We start from the raw sequence: 18,811 nt of genomic DNA, 5'->3' as shown, positions 1-18,811 counted from the left end.
ATAGATAGGAATAAAGCAGAGGGGGCAAAATGTCAGCGACTAGAGGATCCAGGCTGGGAGTTTGCAGTATTCGTGGTGCAACATTTCTGGGGATCTGACTTCTCTCCAAGTGGAAAAAGAAAGCTGAGAAAAAAATTTAAAAACCATGTAAGACGTTATGACTTCCTCTCCTGGACTCTGCCATTCGAACACAGGCAAGATTCTTACTCCAAGCCTCTTTCTTGAGAGGTAAAAACGAGAAAAAAACAAAAAAGATCTGTGCCCTGCGTTCTATTTTGTCAACACCAGTCACAGGAATAGATGTAAAGCGCTTTGCAAACCGCAGAGCCCCGTCTGGGTGCGCGGGGTCACAGATGTGAGCCTCTGGGCAGCACCTAGCGATCCCTGCTTCAGCCTGGCCAAGCCTCCCGCCTTTGTCTGCCCAGACTCCAGCCAATCTCCGCTGCCGCGGCCACCTCAGCATTACATTATGCACAACTGGAGTCCTCGCCAAGGACCAGCTGCCGACGCGCACTCTTGCTCCTGAGAACCAGCGAGCACAGCGACTAGCTGCTCCCCTGCAGAAGCCTCGGCTGGAGCAGACCCCAGCGGCCGGCCTCCTGGGACCCTGCCAGCCCCTAGAGGTCGCTGGCAGCAGGTCAGCCCCCATGAAACCCTCAAAGGCATCCCAGAACTACCGAAGCATCCGGAGAAATACCATCCAGCACTACTTCTACCAGGAGTCCCTGCTGCTCAGGTGAGTCGGGCCCCTCCGTCGGCCGGACAGTGGAGGAACGGAGCCCAAGTCACCCCAGAGCCTTGCCTGCATCTGACCAGAGGACAGAGTCCCCATCCCGCTCCCCTCTCCTTCAGAATGAACTCAGAAACTCCTTTCTCTGGGCTTTTGTACAACGGGGCTGGCCACCTGCTTATTGACCAGGGGACCCGAATCCAAGGTACACCAACCTGGCCCAACCCAGAGGCATGCCTTCTCTGATTTCTCTCTGTTGACTCCATCGGTGATGTCAAGAGAGAGCAGATAATCCATCTCTCATAATAAATAAGGTGTCTGTTGGAAAGGGCTTCAGGCTAGGAACAAGTCGGGGAGTACTGTTCGAATCTGTTAGATGTTTATAAAGGTATATTAAAACCTCCATTAATTTGGAGAAATTGGAGAAAATTCTCCTATGAGTAAGTAAAAACCGTCTGAATCCAGGAAAAGCAAAGGAATTATTTCCTCTTACTTATAAGGGCATCATTGATCAAATAGCAGAATACTCATCTCCTCCTGAAAAGTCGCATTAAGATTAGCGTATTAATTGTTGCTGGGAATAAATGTTGCTACATGTGGAAAAACAGTTCTCCCACACAGTAACTCTTTCCCTGTAATATCTGCCCATGTAAATCTGCTTGGCTACATTCTTGTTTCTAGACGTTGCTGCCCGTTCTCCCTCCACTATCCCAGTTTCCAAGAATGGAAGTGGGAACGCGGGGAGGGGTCTCTGGATGACAGCGTTTGGCTTTTCTTTATTTTGCCTCCAGAGCTGGGGGACAAGGAGAAGCCCTGTCTCTGAAATGAGCTGATTATTTCAATCAGCCTGGAATAGAAATTGTTTGGCCACCAAAAATGCTGCTATTCAGGAATTGTTCGTAAGCACCCTCTTGTCTCCTTCTATGACGTCTTCTGCTAAAACCTTTCATCCAGACAAACCATTTTCTTTCACTGACCGACCAAAGTGACAGATGCCAATGAATGTGCTTCAGTGGTTGGCCAAGACTGCCCAATTCTCTCTCTGCCTCCCTGGGTCCCTCTCCCTCTACACATACAAACTTCAGACAGATGACCCTGGGGCAGCGAGATGCTGAACGTGCCCCGGGCAAGATCTTTGCTGGAAGCAATTCTACTAATCAGATTTCCTCCTTAATGCCCCGATCCATTCAGCAACTTGGATGACAGCTTTAATGCTGATGAGACAGGGGACAGCAATGATCCGGAACAAATCTTCCAGAATATACAGTTCCAGAAAGATCTCATGGCAAACATTCGCTGCAGACCCTGGACCATGGGACAGAAGCTGGGAGCACTGAGGTAAGGGCTTCGGCAGCCGTTATTGATTATTGCAAATATGCTTTCCACGAAACCTCCCTGTCCTGCCCAAGAAAATGAGCACAAAGACCCGCGTGAGAGTGTCAGGCAGGCACTCTTGATCTGACTCAGAGAAGTCACAGGGGCCTCAAGGTGGCCAGTATCTCTGTGAGTGTCTGTGTGTGTGTGTCTGGGTTGGATGTGTGTGTGTGTTGGTGTTTATGGTTTTCTACCTCCCTTTCAAACACTAGATTTTAGCATTGTGTCTAGAGGTGAACAAAATAACCAAACTCCCAGGAGACAAGTCTATAAGCCAGAATGAAAGCTGATGGTAATTTCACCTGCTGGGCTCTTACTCCCTCTGGGGGGAAACCAGATTCTATGGGAAACCAGAAAACGATGATATTAAGAGTCGCACTGGACAACCTGTTTAGATAATAGATAATAGTGAACAGCTAAAGAGTCGCAGACGGGCTGCCTGAATTCGAATACTGCCTCCCAATCCTTAGCTATGCGGTGTTGGGTAGCTCTCTTAATTTCTTGGCCACTTTTCTTTCTCTTTAAAGCTGAGGTGATGGTGCAGAATATGGCATCTGCCTCCTGCTTCCAAAACTGTGCCGCGTTAAGCAGGCAGTTGTTTGTTAAAGATTCAGAATCGCGGGCGCCTGGGTGGCTCAGTCGTTAAGCGTCTGCCTTCGGCTCAGGTCATGGTCCCAGGGTCCTGGGATCGAGTCCCGCATCGGGCTCCCTGCTCCACGGGAAGCCTGCTTCTCCCTCTCCCACTCCCCCTGCTTCTGTTCCTGCTTTCGCTATCTCTTTCTCTGTCAAATAAATAAATAAAATCTTAAAAAAAAAAAAAAAAAAAAAGAATTCCCTTTAAAAAAAAAAAAAGATTCAGAATCGCTAATTGCCCTTAGAGCTGCCGAATCAGAAAGTATGGGGGAGGGGGGGCAGTATCTTTAACATGCTTTCAGGTGGATTCTTCGGCATACTGAAGTCAGAGACCCACGGAGAGTTCCAGGGTTAAACGGGACCTCGCGCCGTCTCTGATACGCGGTAGTCACGCCCCCGCCAGTGAGTCCTGATGGGTGATGCTGACGCCCGGGGTCACAGCAGAGGGAGTTAATTGAATGGTCTCACCGAGCTGCTCTGACCTGTCAAGTGCAGAAACAGACAGCAGCCCTGATCACTGGGCACCCGGCGTGGACAGGATCAGAGCCTTGTTAGGGCCCCTTTCCGGATGCCAAGCACACGGCCCCTCTTCCCCAGGTCGGCCATCAGGCTTTGCATTTCTCTCCCAACAAATCGAGGCTTTGTCAGCTTCCCCCTGCAGGCATTCTCTTCCAGGCTGGCCCAAGAGGCAGTCGGCTGGTCCTTGGGTGGCTCGGCAGATGGCTGAGGGCGCCTGTCGTTTGTCGTCTCAGCGGTTTCTGGCTAATCCTCCATGTATGGTATCAGCTCCCCCCACATCTGTTCCCTTGAGTGAGGATGGCAATTTCAGATAGAAGACTGATACTCAGAGATGTGAGTATCCCATTTACCCCAGGATGCACAGCCTCCGGGAGCCAGCCCTGAGCTTTAAACCCAGGCTCTCTGACCCTGACCCCAATGTTCTATTGAAACAGAGGAACTCCGCCAAAAGAATCATTGCGGAAATTTATCCTAAAACAAAAAGTCATGTGCTGTATCAGAATTTTTTAAAAATCGTGCAGAAATGCTCCTGCCGATTGCTTATTGAGGCTTAGAAGGAGTAATTAGTAATTACTAATTAGTAATTAATGATCATTAATTATTAGTAAGAGACTAAGTCTTTTCGACCTATAGGCAGAGCACAGCAAATGATAACTTTTCTATCAAAAGGGCAAACCTGGGGTGCCTGGGTGGCTCAGTCCTTAAGCATCTGCCTTTGGCTCAGGTAATGATCCCAGGGTCCTGGGATCGAGCCCCGCATCAGGCTCCCTGCTCCATGGGAAGCCTGCTTCTCCCTCTCCCGCTCCCCCTGCTTGTGTTCCCTCTCTCCTTGTGTCTCTCTCTGTCAAATAAATAAATAAAATCTTTAAAAACAAACAAACAAACAAAAGCGTAAACCAGGCCTTCCATGCTGACGCCTGGCCAGGGGCTCAGCCCGGGCACCGACAGGGCCCCACTGGCTGCCCCAGCCAGCAGTCAGGCTCTCAGAGGCGGCTTGTCCTCTGAGCACCTCCATTTATCATCCCTTGGCCCCCACGTCTCCTCCCTCGTCACCTTGAGAAGTTGCTGGAGCAATGCCTCACTCATTGGACCTGCTGAGGCATCTGGAAAGCACAGAGACCACTGAAGCCTGACTGGGGGGGAGCCAGGGAGGGTGCGGACGCAGAGAAAAGCGGGGAGCCCTCGCTGAGTCTGCAGCAACAACCACCTGTCTGGGAGGGTGCAGTGCAGGCCCACGTCCCTCGTGGGGAGCAAGTGGACAGTGCCCTTGAGTCCACATGGGTTTGTGAGGAGGCCCAGGTGACGTGGGTCCTCCCTGGTCCCCCAGGTCCAGCCCCGCCCTCTCGATACTCTTACCACCGCCACTCTCTCCCAGTTACTGTGGCCTCAGGGCTCCTTCGCCCTGGTAGCGAGGGCTCTCCCAGCGCCCTGACTCTGTCTTACGTACCTTGTGTCCTGCTCTGCTTGATCCAAGTCAGTGTGCGGAAAATGTTTGCCGGAAGAAAATTATAAACCATGAGATGGAACAAATTATTTCACTTGTATAGGGCCTCTGTCTTTTAGATGCTGGGCAGGGTAGGGCATCAACCCTGCCCCCTGCCTGCATTTGTGGTTCTGACCTGAATGAAGCCAGGGCATGGGCGGGGCCCGGGGGCTGGGATGATGGCAAGGAGGGCACAGAGCTCCAAAACCCAGCAAGCCCTCTGATTAGCTCACGGTTCCCTCGGTGGGAAAGGGAGTCAGCCAGTTCCTGCGTCTCTCGGGGAAAGACTCAGCAGCAGCGTGTGTTGCTAAAAGGCTATTGGGGTGTACATGCAAGACTCCCCAGCAGCGAACGGGGCAGACTGGAGATCGAGGGACTCCAAAGAACCAAGCCCTTCAGCTCCGAGCATAATCAAGGGGAGGGGGGCTGGCCGGGGATAACGAGGGTCTCATCAGCGCTGTGTCAGATGAGGTCACCTTGAAGGTGACATTCACCTCTAAGGGTCCTCGATGGCTGTCTGTCCCACTGGTGCTAATATTAATTGTCGAATCCTGCTATTCCTGTGGGTGTGGATTTAACCATCTATCCCAATGAATTCAGTGCATTTCAAGGATTAATCATTTAGGTGGAGACATCGGGTCAGCTCACCAAAGTGGTCAGTTAGCGTGTCAGCAGTTGGTGTAGGCTGAATCAGGTTCTTTGTGGCTATGTAGACACTGCCCTTTCCTCGAGGCAGGTTCTCCGAGGCTAGGTCTGACTTTCTGTGATGCTGCAGGAGGAAGGCTGCTGAGGTTAAGGGGAGGGGTGAGACCCCCTAGTGCCCGCTGCCAGGACTCCCCCACCCCGCACCTGCTCATGATCGATTCCCAGACAACAATCAGGGAAGGGCTTTAAGAATTCGTTGCAACTCATTTTATCATTGATTCATCATTTTCTAAGAATTTATCCACTTAAGTGGTTTTTTTTTTCAGAAAGTATTTTCTTTCTTTCTTTCTTTCTTTCTTTCTTTCTTTTTTTCTTTCTTTCTTTCTTTCTTTCTTTCTTTCTTTCTTTCTTTCTTTCTTTCTTTCTTTCTTTCTTTCTTTCTTTCTTTCTTTCTTTCTTTCTTTTTTAATTCTTATGTTAATCCCCATACATTAAGAAAGTATTTTCTAAGGGAGCTTTCTGGTTGCCGGAGGTCAGGAAAAGAACGGTTCGCCTCTCTGCATAGCCACGTCGTGCCACGGCATCTTGTCGTTCACCTTTTGCCCACCTGCTCCTGTTGTAGTTCGGCACGTTTTGCCAAAATAGCAGGTATGATAAAATTGTGCTCACTGTCGTGTTTTTCTTCTCCCAGGCGAGCGAAGGAGATCGTGCTGAAGTTTGAAGGGAGGCTGACCAGGACCCGCGGCTACCAAGCAGCAGGTGCAGAGGTGAGAGCGTGCGCGTTCACGGGCACTCCCACCCCCTCTTGTGGTCTTGGGGCCAGGAGGTTGTGGGCCGCTGTGCCTGTCATTGCACGTGGGCTGTTCCCATCAACCACTGCAGCCGGAGGAGCAGTGCCGTGAGCTGCAAGGTCTGCATGTCCCAGAACCTGGAGCTTAGTCCCGGACGTGGTCACCTACCGATTGTACATGACCCTGGGTGAGCCTAACTCATCCGAGAAATGGCATCTTCCCTTGAGAAAATGATCTAGCATCCTTCCTGACTTGCTCCCACCCGTAGGTGTAGGGTTTTTTTTTTCACTGCACGTCTTGTAATGAGAAAGTCACAGATATATTCCAAAGCTCACTTTATAATTCAATGCTAAGGTTTTTGTTTGTTAATTTTTCCATTCAGTTCCTTAATGCTAAACTTTAGTATATATTGAAGTTATCTGTTTAGAGAGACATTACAATAATATTCATAAATGTTTAGAAGACAAAGAAAAAAATCATGCCCTTATATAGTATCTTTTTTTTATTTTTATTTATTTTTATTTTTTTAAGATTTTATTTATTTGCAAGAGAGAGAATGAGAGACAGAGAGCATGAGAGGGAAGAGGGCAGAGGGAGAAGCAGACCCCCTGCTGAGCAGGGAGCCCGATGCGGGACTCGATCCCGGGACTCCAGGATCATGACCTGAGCCGAAGGCAGTCGCTTAACCAACTGAGCCACCCAGGCACCCCATAGTATCTTTTTTTTTAAATCTCACATTCCAGTCACCGAATATATAATTTTCACTGAGAGTATTTATAGTATACAAGCCTTTTTGTCTTGCTTCTTTTTTCACTTAACCCCACGCATAACAGAAGGATTTTTCCATGTTGCTCTGTATTGTTTACACATAATCATTTTCCATGACAGACAGACATACATTAACTTAATTAGTTATTTGTCTGCTGGTGAATATTTGTCTGTAATTTTCCACTATTATTAATAACTCTGCAAAGAATATCTTTGCACATAGTGCTTTTCCTACCTTTCATTTGTTTATGTTTTTGAAGATTTTATTTATTTATTTGAGAGAGAGAGGGAGCACGATCAGGGGGAGAGGGAGAAGCAGGCTCCCCGCTGAACAGGGCGCCCAATGCAGTACTCAGTCCCAGGACCCTGGGACCATGACCTGAGCCAAAGGCAGACGCTTAATGACTGAGCCACTCAGGCGCCCCTTTTTCTTACCTTTTAAAATTCCTCTCCTAGGATAAATGCCAGAACTATAATCACTGTAGAAAAAAATACAAGTAATTTTTTGGCTCTTGATAAATATTAATAAATTATTTCCCAAAACCCTTGATAGTTGATCTTGCCATACACAACAAGTATACTGTTTCATAATATTCTTGCCAATAGTGGATATTGTATTTTTTTAAAAGTTTGTTATACTTTAACAGACCAAAGATGTACCCTTTTTAGATTTTCTGAAACAAAAAAGTACTCTTTTTTTTTAAAAGATTTTATTTATTTATTCATGAGAGAGAGAGAGAAGCAGAGGCAGAGGGAGAAGCAGGCTCCCCGCAGAGCAGGGAGCCCGATGTGTGACTCGATCCCAGGACCCTGGGATCATGACCTGAGCCGAAGGCAGACGCTTAACTGACTGAGCCACCCAGGCGTCCCTTTTTTTTTTCTTTTTAAGATTTTATTTATTTGACAGAGAGAGACAGCGAGAGAGGGAACACAGGCAGGGAAAGTGAGAGAGGGAGAAGCAGGCTTCCCGCTGAGCAGGGAGCCCGATGCGGGGCTTGATCCCAGGACCCTGAGATCATGACCTGAGCCGAAGGCAGACGCTTAACCGACTGAGCCACCCAGGTGCCCCCAAAAAAGTATTTTTAATGAAGTTTACATTAAAGCTGGCCATAAATTTTACTTAACTGAAAAAGTATAAAATCTCAAAGGATCCCTAAGGTTCTGCCTTGGCTGTCCCCTTACTTTCCACAGACTCTGCCTGAAAACTCAAAGCTAGTCCTATGACCAAGATTACCCATGACTGCTTGCATATGCCTGTCACACTATGACGGAGCTTATGGATGAAATACAGAAAACAAAATTATCTTTTGAATAATAAACATATGTGCTCCCTCCTTATTTCCCCTAAATAGACAGTATGAAATGCTATGGGAAAACACTTGGAAATACTGGAAGGTCCTTCACTTGGGTTCAGACAACCTGTCATATGTAAGAGTGAAAAGTAAGAGTGAAAAGTACTGCAACTTTTAGTCACAGTAAGATCAATATGGATTAAGGTGTAATTTGATAATGGGCTGTATTATTAGAAGCAGGGTGTTTAGAATGAAAAGGGGAATCTGAATTTTCAGCCTCACCCAAGCTTGCCCCAAGGCTTTCTGCTGGCACCAGGCCCACCCAGCTGCCTGCCTTTCTAGGAACAAGGGCCCCACAGAAAGCGGTTCAATCCAGTTCAGTTTAACCTGTGCGCCACGCTTTGTTCTAGACCCTGGGGTAATGAAATAGTGCAGACTTGGCTTCTTCTGTCTTCTGGAGACGCAGTGAAATGCCCAAGAAAAATCATTCTCCCACGGCGTCTTCTTCACACTTTGGTCCTTCCCCTCCCCATATTCAGAACTGCGTTCCTCCACCTTATTTTACACCGGAAATTTTGATATTCTGCTCCAGCTGCCAGGTAGAGAAAACTGAAGGTACCTAGCCAGCCGGAGTACTGCCTGCAGCCCATCTATTCATAGTCCTTGGTTTATATGCTGAAGACGGTAACTGTTTTCCAAACAGTAAATTTAGTGTAATACAGCTCCCGATTTCCGTGACTCCCAGCACCGAGATCCCGGTCCCCACTCACAGAGCTGCCACACAAGGCATCCCAGGAAGCCGCCCCTACCCCCCGTTTCCAGCCTGCATCCCCCATTCATGTGGATCTCCACTCAATGCCAGCTCACTACCGACAGTCTGCCTTCAGCACCAGCACATGTCTGTGTTTCTGAAGGAAGCCAGGTGAGAGTGTGAGAGCACGGGGCCCCGAGAAGTCCCTCTGGCAGGAGTCAACACACCCAGGTCCCTCTGCTATCGGTTCCCCACTCTGGCTTTGGTTTTCATGTTTGATTCTCAAGGTTCCTGCTGGCTCTAATAGTCTATGTTCTTTGTGTCTCACACCCTACCAACAAAGGAGGTCACCCTTCCCGAGAGCCTTCGTGATGTGATTTAGCACCTGCCCATGATGGTACATAGACTGGCAGGTCCTCCTGCTTCCATGCACATCCCCCGTAACCCACTCTTTTCCCTGCAGGAGCCGTTGCAATCCTCGAAACAGGAAACTGCTCGGGGGCGCCAGGCCTTACTTAAGATAATGATAGATGAGAGAGAAAGAAAGATACACAGATAGATACAAAGATACACAGATACATACATAGATACATACACGGATATATAAATAGGCTTTCATTACACTTAGAATTAAATCTAACTCCTTCCCATGACCCACCTGATCTGGCCATTGCCTTCCTATTAGATCTTACCTCACTTACCCCTGTTCCATCCTCTGCAGTAAAATGCCCAGCACGTGCTAACTCACAGATGTTCCTGGCTGCCCTGCCCTCCTAGATAGTTCCTCTACTAATTTATTCTTTTTTGGAAATATCGATTCCTTTTCATTCAAGTCTCAGCTTATGTGTGACCTCCCCAGAGGGACCTCTCCTGATCCCCTTCTTTAAAAGATCTTTCTCCTCCATCCTAATGGACCATGTACCCCTGTGGCATTGACTCGTCTGCGGCTGCCTTCCCTCTACCTGGATGTAAGCTTTGCACCCGCTGACATCTTACATGTCTTGTCCGTTTGCATCCTCGGTCCCGGAAACACACACAGGTGCTCAGGACATGCTCTGAATGAATTCATCTTTCATAAACTGTAATATGTGTTGTTAGAACACCTTTATTCCAGGCGAATTTACAGGACATTCCAAACAGGAAAGAATGAGCTTATTCTTATTTTTGGTACCCAATAACCCAGGCCCACAATTAAGATCTATTTCTTCCAAGTTTGGCTTTTGGTTTTGCTTTGGTATGTTTTTGCGTTGCTCTTAACACCTCAAATCATTTCGGAGTTTCAGAGCTTTCCATGGAGATTTGGTGCGAATCAAGAGAAGCATATCTTTCTCATGCCTTACCGAATCTTGGCCATCAACAAATCACGTTTTTCAATCACATTTACCTCTGGGAAGCTCCTTGAGGAAGCTGGTGTAGATCTGCATTACCGGAATGAGTGTCGGAGGTTCAGGACCCTGGAAGCTGAGTCGGGGTCCCCCTGACTTCTCGTATGAGCACCTGAGGCCGGAGAGGAGGGTTTGTCTCTTACCTACAAAAGTTACTCTGCTTTAGTGTGTTCCAGCACTGAAATTCTCATTGAAATTCAACCAAAATTTAAACTGAAAGAGTAACTCTGAATACCACTGATTGAATCTTGCTTCTCATACAGACGAGGAAATTGAATCCCAAAGAAAGAAAATCCCTTCCCAGGAGCGCATAGTAGGATAGCAGTTGCTCTGGGGCTACAACTCAGGTGGGCTCCCCCCCCGCCCCCGGGCCTCTGACACTTCGGGACTTCACTCCCAGTGGGCCAGAGACTCAGATGCTTTCCAAACCAAACCCGCCCCCAAGGATGTTTGAGCACCCTGCTTCTGCATGCCATAGGGGATGCAAGAGCAAAAGCTCTGGTTTCCCTTCCATGCTAAAGCACGTGTGCCACGAGGAAAATCCCAAGGCAACACGAGGTAGGCTCTGATCAACGTTACAGGAATATCGATTGCTGGGAGGTTTACAGAGAGAAGGGTCTACTTCTCTCTCCAGCGAAGCTACGTGAAATCATCATGGGCGTGGTTAGGTTTGAGCCGGATCTGGAATCATGCACAGAAGACGAGCAGTTGCAACGTCTGATAAAATTCAAACAGATTTTCATTTACAAGCAGCCGTTCTGGCCTTAGCAGACACATCCCGAAGGACATCATCGTGCGTGTCTGCATCAGGACCCTGTGCCGTCTCAGAGTTCAGAACGTTGTAATTACATTTGCGAGCCTTCTTTCTGCAATGATATCATTTGCTTCCAACACAAACCCAGATTGTTTGTGTGTTAAAATGAACAGCCTGCCGATACTTGTGGGAGAGCTGAGCCAGTGTCAAGGCACATTCTGCTTTATTCTCCTTGGAGGAAAAGGGGGGAAAAATACAGACTTTGAACCCTTGGCAACTGCGTCTTAAACACACAAGACAAATTTCCAGATCTCACCACTGGCAGTGGTGGCCGGGAGAGAGGGTGGGAGACAAACACAGCTGCAGGACGGGAGGCGCACGAGGGGCTCACATTCAGGGTATGTTCTGGACTCCTCGTCCCCGAAACAGGGAACTGGGATCACCCGGGCAGTTTGCTGGCCACGTGGATTCCTGGGCCCCGCTCCCCAGAGCGGGGTCAACTGGGTGCATTTGGCTTTATTCCTCAAGTAATTGCCACTGCATTTAGTCCCTGGAGCAGGAATGGGAGGGGTAAGGCAGGTGTGACCCTGGAGCATGAGTACCGACAGCACAGCTCAGAGCCCGAAGCAGGTGCCGTGCCCCGAACGGGAGCACGGAGGAGACAAGGGGGCTGCTTTGGTCCGAGTATTGCCCAAAGTCCCGCAAAAGCATGATTAAAGCCATCAGACAGGGCGCCTGGGTGGCTCAGTTGGTTAAGCGACTGCCTTCGGCTCAGGTCGTGATCCTGGAGTCCCGGGATCGAGTCCTGCATCGGGCTCCCCGCTCAGTGGGGAGTCTGCTTCTCCCTCTGACCCTCTCCCCTCTCATGCTCTCTCTCAAATAAATAAATAAAATATTAAAAAAAAAAGCCATCAGACAGTGTGTCTGGGAGCCTGTGGTCCATTCAGGACCTTAGCATCCCAAAGTCATTGCCACATTGACAAACTGTGACGTTCTCTCACCCCTGCCCCCTCCTTTTCAGCTCTGGCGGAAGTTTGTGCGTCTGGCCTGTAACTTCATGGTCATCTTCATTCCCTGGGAAATGAGGATAAAGAAAATTGAGAGTAAGTGTGGGCGCTCGGAGGAGTCGGGGGCCAGCGGCCTGAGAAGGGTCCGGGCGGCCCGGTCCCCACATGGCGCCACCAGGGCCCCGCGCACGTGGTGTGGAGCGGGGCTGGACGTGGGACTGGGGGACGGAAGACATCTATCCCACCACTGCCCCCGGGAAAACAGCAGCCCCACATTCACTGTGGCTCTGCTGTTCTGGCCGTTCATTCGGGAGTCAGATCCAGCACGGACCCTGAAGGGTCAGGTGGGAAATTGCAGAAGAGTAAGAGGGTCATGTGAGCAACTGCCAAACAAAGCCTCAGAAATTTGCATTTTCTTAGCGGCGATTGGAACCGTTCAGAAAGCATGTTCTGAAAAATAAGTAAGTCGCATTCACAACATATTCACAAACAGGTACACACAGCACATACGCACATAACACGCAGCAAACAAGGCCAGGAATACACCTAACAGTGAGTCTGTAGTGAAGAAAACTGTAAAATTGGGCCACAGGGTATTTAAAAAGTCTCATGAAGAGACATGGGAAGATTTAATATTTGGAAGATGTGGATTTCCTCAACATCAGTTTACAAGGTTAATGCAATTCCAGCAGAAATCTCAATGTAATGTTTTGGGGTTTTTTTGTACTCAGCAAAACGATCGTTAAGACTTACATGGAAGAAACCCATCCAAAAGAAATTTTTTTAGAAAGAAAAATGCAAATGAACTTGCATAACAAAAATGTCCAGATACGTTATAAACACTCCAGCCGTCGAAACTGGAGCATAGCATCATAGATGATACTAGAACAGCTGATTCAATTCTTTGAAAGAGGACACTTAGACCCTTCACTGTAAGGTTCCAGGAGCTTAATTAAATAGAAGATAGGGAGCCACTCAAGAATTAAAGGAAATACAGAGCATGTGATCTCAGAATGCAAATCTGTCTGACTGTGAGAGAAAAGAAAGAAATCATCAAGGAAAATAGCACTGTATTTAATTACCTATAAAAGAAATAGTACATACTTAAAACAACAAAGCTAAAAGCCGACAAACGGAGAGAGAATAATTTTCAGCATTTCAATGGAAGTTAGCGGGGGCGGGGGGGTGGTGGCGGGGGGTGTTTCCTACACAGTGAGTGGGAATGTAAATTGGACCGACGTTTCTAGGGGAAAGTTAAAATTTGTAACCAAAGCCTTCACCATGTTTGTGCTCTTTGATCAAACTCTCCCATTCCCTAACAACCAGAGAAACAAGAACCACAACAAAAATCAATATACAAGGACCAAGTTGGTGCCCCACCCGGATTTCTTGGCTGGTCCAGCTTTTCTCTGCTGCTCTGGGTGTTGGTGCTGTGACTCCCAGCTGCCCCTTTCCCTGGAGAATTGCCCTGGGCCTGCCCTGTTCCTGCGGCTGGGCACACATCACTTGCCCCACCTCCCCGGGCCCCAAGGGAGGGCCTAGAGGGAGGCAGTCCTGAGTAAGGGGGAGTCAAGGCAGGCTCCTTGTGCAAAGCGGACTGACTGTGTTATGCAACTTGCCTTCCAGGGTTCCCCATGGGATCTGGCGAAGCCAGAAGCCAGGTTCCAGGGGAGGCCACATCCTTGCTTAGCTCTCCCCCACTACCTCCCCTGACCGTCCCCCCCACCCCCACCCCGCACTCCCTTTCTCCAGAGAGCACTTCCTCAGTGTGTCACCTGAGCTGGATCCCTTCCTCTGGCTCTGCTTTTAGGAAACCTGCCCTTGGAGGGAAATTATTTATTGCAGACTTACTTACCCTAGTGACTCCCCCACCTAGTGAAAAGTCAGAGGCTTAAGTGTCAAGTAGTGGGGATGGGTTAAATAAGTTATGGAAAATTCAGTTGATGAAACAACAAAATTTATTTTATAGAGTATTTTTTGCATGAGAAAATGCTTATGATACATCAATAACTCTAGATGCATGTTGTAGAGAGATGCCAATTTTATACAAAAAAATCTATACCCATAGAATAAGAATGGGGGGGCCACACTAAAAGTTTACTAGAAACTCACTCTAGTAGTGATTTTAATTTAGTGAGCTCAGAATAGGTAATGTTTTTGTTTTCTTTGTGATGCTTTGTTTGCCTATTTATTATGATAAACATAAACTAAACGTGAAGTAAAAATTCAAGAGATTTTTTTTTAAGGATGGCCCAAATCACCCACATCCTCATCTACTTTCTATGCTCCCTTAGTTTCTTAGTAGAAATTTGGTTTTGAATACACTTTTTGTTTTAGAATAAAATATATAGAAAAGTTTAGCTATATAGAAAAGTTGTAAAGTTCCTATAATTCCTTCACCCAGTTTCCCCTAATGTTAACACCTAGCAAATTGCAAAGTATCTTGAAATTAAGACAAAATAATTCCAAGAAAAATCCTTGGACTTCTCAAAACTATACAAAATGAAAAAAAAATATATCCAATTCTCAAAAGATGCTGATTCTTCTGAGCATACGTGAAATGTAAATTTGACAAATATTTTAGGTGAATATGTCATTAGGGAAATTATTAAATTAGGGGTTTTTTTTTTCTGTGCTTATAAGTGGAAATACTAATGAGCATCTTGACCCCCGTAAATGACTATTTTGGGGGAACACTCCGATTGGTACAATCATGGCATCCTTCGTCTTTGTCCTGACACCCAAAAAATTGCAGGGTTGCTGTACAGAGAACTTTGCACTGTGAGGATTGTATACTGTTCACCCTGTTGATACGGTTTTTCACTGGTCTTTTTGTCTGGCCTTTTTCTTAGGTCATTTTGGATCTGGTGTTGCCTCCTACTTCATATTCCTGAGATGGCTGTTTGGAATTAACATTGTGCTCACAATAATGACGGGGGCTTTTATTGTCATTCCGGAGGTAAGAACTAGTCTACGGAAGTAAGAAGGGCCATTCGTTCAAAACAAGAGACGTGAGCGTGTCTCGTAAAGCGGCCGCCCTCACTACCCTCGTGGGAAGGATGATCCGTGCGTTCAAGCAGGACACAACCAGCCTCTTCCGTGAAGGGCCGGGTTAGTAGATAGTTGAGGCTTTCGGTCACACCCCTCCCGTCCCCCACGCAGTGTGAAAGATGATACACAAACTCATGAAATCAAATTTTATTTGTGGATATTCACGGATACTGAGGTTTGACTGTCATATCATTCCTAAGTGTCCCAATATATGCAGGATGACTGTTCCCTCAGCGAGAATCAAGCAGAAAGGCAGCTGCTAGAGATCTTGTACATGCAGAGCCTTCCCTGGCCGTGGGGATCTGGGGATCGGCCACCCCTTTTTCTCTGGTCCCCTCCCCCGCCCCAGAGGATCACGGGACATCCTGTTTTCTCTACCAGCTCATTGCAGGCCAGCCCTTCGGAAGCACGGCCAGCAAGACCATCCCCAAGGAGCACGTGGTGTCTGCTCAAGACCTGGACACCGTCTGGTCCCTGGGGGTGAGGTTGAGGCTTGGCCCCGCTCCTGTCTCGAGGGAGGGCAGACCGGGCGGGAGCTCCGGAACCTGGGGTGGGAAATGACACTGAGTGCTCTCTTGGCAGGGTTATCTGCAGTACTCAGTGCTCTTCTATGGCTATTACGGCAGGGAGCGAAGGATCGGGAGAGCTGGCTACCGGCTGCCCTTGGCGTATTTCCTGGTGGGGATGGCCGTGTTTGCTTACAGCTTCATCATCCTCTTGAAAAAGTATGGCTACTCAGTTTCTCTCCATATGCCAGGAATGATACGAATGACCTCGATCTGGTCAATAACTTGTACCCTTCAGGCATAACTGTACCCATTTTGCAGATGAGGAGACCAAGGCTAAAAGAGATATGCTCATTTTAACCAACACTTATTCGACGTTCACTGCTTTGTGCCAGGTTCCGGGGTGGGTCTGGAGAGACAAGAATCATGAAGGCTTAGCACTAATGTAATTTCAGACAATTTAGTAACTGCACTCACAGAGACAGGAGCGACATGGTCAAAGTGACCAGAGGTTAGAGAAAGCAAAGAGCGTCCTTGGGCTGTACGTTTGCCAGTGATCTAGCTACAAATCCTGCAAGGGCCAGGCTCATCCGTGTCATGAGGTGGTTCGCACACCCGGGTCCTCACTGAGAGGAGGCACAGTGGAAGCAAAACAAAGTGGCTGGGGGTCCGGAGTCCTGCACCATCCCCACCCTGAGACGTAGGGCAACTCCCGTCCCCTCTCTGGGCCTCATTCATAAAATGGGCAGGTTGGTTCAGAAGATGGCCCGGGCCCCTGCCAGCGTTCACGTTCCGTGCTTCTATATTGAAGCTAGCTAAAGCGCACGGATGGGCAGGCTCTGAGGCCAGGGAGAGCGGGGCCCCTCCCAGCCTGGCTCACCTCCTACTTCTGTCTGCCCTGTGTGTCCCAGTGTGTCTTGTCCCCCGCCCCGTGGGGCATCTTAGCCCAGTGCAGATACAAGTGCTTGGGGTAAAAAACAATTATTAGTATCATCATCACCATCAAACAATAAAAACCTGAGGAGGTGCACAGTGCCCTGGGGGCCTTCGGTTCATAAAAAGCTTTCCCACTTAGCTTCTGGGGGACCTCAAGACCCCACCTGCAAGACAGGCCCTTTGCTAGATGTTACAGGTTAAGAGAAAGATGGAGGCAAACTCAGGACAAAGAACTATGGAGGGAGAGGATAACCAGAGAAGCAGTCTGAAGGACAAAGGAGGGATGCAGAGTCCTGCCTTCCGATGCCTCTAAGGAGCACTGTGGGCTGGAGGGACCCGACTGGCTCCCTGAGGTGGGGTCGCTGCCCCTCCATGGGCAGGGCCTCCAGGAAGGCTGATTCAGCTCTAAGGGGAATTTGATTTCACAATCACACCCCACAGAGATGGGACGGGCTGGCCCGCTGGGCACACACCCCTCAGTGACCTCCTGGCCACCACGGTGGAGAGGCCGCTTGTCAAATGGGCTCACCCCACAACCGGCCAGTGCCCTTTCCCCACGAGGGGGGCTGAAGCCAGCCCCTGGATGGGGCTGCTCATTCTCATTCACACCAGGGCCCTGTGTGGACGGGCAGCAGTCCTGGGAAGACAGCACCCAGCCTGACCCTGCTCTCACGCGCCCGGTCCTGGCCCCTCTCTTGCAGGATGGCTAAGAACTCCCACAACAGCCTGGCCAGTGTCCCCAACGAGAACTACACCTTCTGCTGGCGGGTCTTCTGTGCCTGGGATTACCTCATCGGCAACCCAGAGGCCGCCGAGAGCAAAACCGCTGCCATCGTGAACAGCATCAGGGTGAGTGGGTGACATGGCGGGGCCGGGGGAGGTCAGGGCTCCCGCCGCCACGACCATGGCCTTCACCGCGGAGCCGCTGGGCTGCTGTGGGCGCCGGCGGTCCTCCTCCGGGCGCTCCCCAGGCAGGGGTGGCTCCGCAGGATGGCCAGCATGCACCACTGCGCACCACCAGTCCCGTGGAACGCAGGAGGAGACACTGGAAAACTCCTCCTTTTAACTTTTTCATTCCGTCCCCCTAAAATTTCAATTGGTGTGGTTTTGGTACTTTTCATATGGGATTGCGACCGTACTGCAGGTAAGTGGTGGGCGAATACATGCATAACACGCTGGGGATGTGAGCTTTGCCGTTAACTCAGAGGATGATGTCATCAAACGCACTCGGGGACTTGGGTCTACTGAGCGGCGCAGACCACTAAACGCTGCCCCTTCGGGGGGAGAAAACCATCTAGATCCTTTCACTTATGTAAATGATGTGCCCTTCTGCCTCCTCTGCCCAAGCTCCGATTTCTTTTCCATTTACTTATTATTATACAAAGCATTGATGTCAATAAAATCTCAATTAAAAATAAGTCATTTCTTACCATGAAATAGTTCTAAAGACTTATGATTAGTGGCAAGGCTAAGCTTTTAATTCGGATGTGTCTTTTCTTAAAGGAGGCTATCCTGGAAGAACAGGAAAAGAAGAAAAGCAAAAACCTGTATGTATGGACCCTCCCCACACTTCATGCATTGATAAGCTATTTTAATTCGGTACAAAACTTACCAGACCATCTCTATCTTATTTTCACACGTTGTCAGGCAGCTCTTCCTTCTCCTTAAAATCCATCCTTCTAGTAAGGTGATACATGGGAAGCCTATAATGGCTCGTTAGCAGTATTTATTTATTTATTTATTTATTAAAGATTTTATTTATTTATTTGAGAGAGAGAATGAGACGGGGAGGGTCAGAGGGAGAAGCAGACTCCCTGCCGAGCAGGGAGCCCGATGCGGGACTCGATCCCGGGACTCCAGGACCATGACCTGAGCCGAAGGCAGTCGCTTAACCGACTGAGCCACCCAGGCGCCCTCGTTAGCAGTATTTAGAAGCAGTTTCTCCCTCCTTCGATCGGGCGACAGGGTGAGAGTTCTGAAGTTAACTGACTTCTTTCACTTAGATGATCAAAGAGGTATTTTGGGGGCCAATTTCTAGTTTTCTAAATTAAGCAAAGGCTACTTTATTTAGCAACAGATCCTTGAGGTCCTAAGACACAGGTATCATCCATTTGTTGACAAGCCTTCCAAGGTGATGTCTCCGAGGAGTCAAGATGAAGGGCCAAGACTCATGCAAAGGGAGGTGT

The 18,811-nt window shown here is 48.5% G+C and overlaps 1 protein-coding gene across 1 annotated transcript in view; it reads left to right on the top strand.

Annotated features, from left to right (window-relative positions):
- Window positions 1-647: 647 nt before the first annotated feature.
- The window catches only part of TMC3 (transmembrane channel like 3), a 35,005-nt gene continuing 16,841 nt past the window's right edge, over window positions 648-18,811 (top strand). The window contains exons 1-9 of the mRNA XM_045901840.3: window positions 648-736; window positions 1,922-2,068; window positions 6,076-6,151; window positions 12,147-12,228; window positions 14,985-15,091; window positions 15,565-15,663; window positions 15,766-15,908; window positions 17,327-17,474; window positions 18,129-18,172. Of these exons, the coding sequence (XP_045757796.1) occupies window positions 648-736; window positions 1,922-2,068; window positions 6,076-6,151; window positions 12,147-12,228; window positions 14,985-15,091; window positions 15,565-15,663; window positions 15,766-15,908; window positions 17,327-17,474; window positions 18,129-18,172 (935 nt within the window). The remainder of the gene's footprint in view (window positions 737-1,921; window positions 2,069-6,075; window positions 6,152-12,146; window positions 12,229-14,984; window positions 15,092-15,564; window positions 15,664-15,765; window positions 15,909-17,326; window positions 17,475-18,128; window positions 18,173-18,811) is intronic.

The sequence above is a fragment of the Mirounga angustirostris genome, unplaced genomic scaffold (assembly GCF_029215605.1).
Source record: "Mirounga angustirostris isolate CCGP_5_RB_7025 unplaced genomic scaffold, mMirAng1.0.hap1 SCAF_9, whole genome shotgun sequence".
In the NCBI taxonomy this organism is placed as follows: Eukaryota; Metazoa; Chordata; class Mammalia; order Carnivora; family Phocidae; genus Mirounga; species Mirounga angustirostris.
This window is presented reverse-complemented; position numbering and strand designations above follow the sequence as displayed.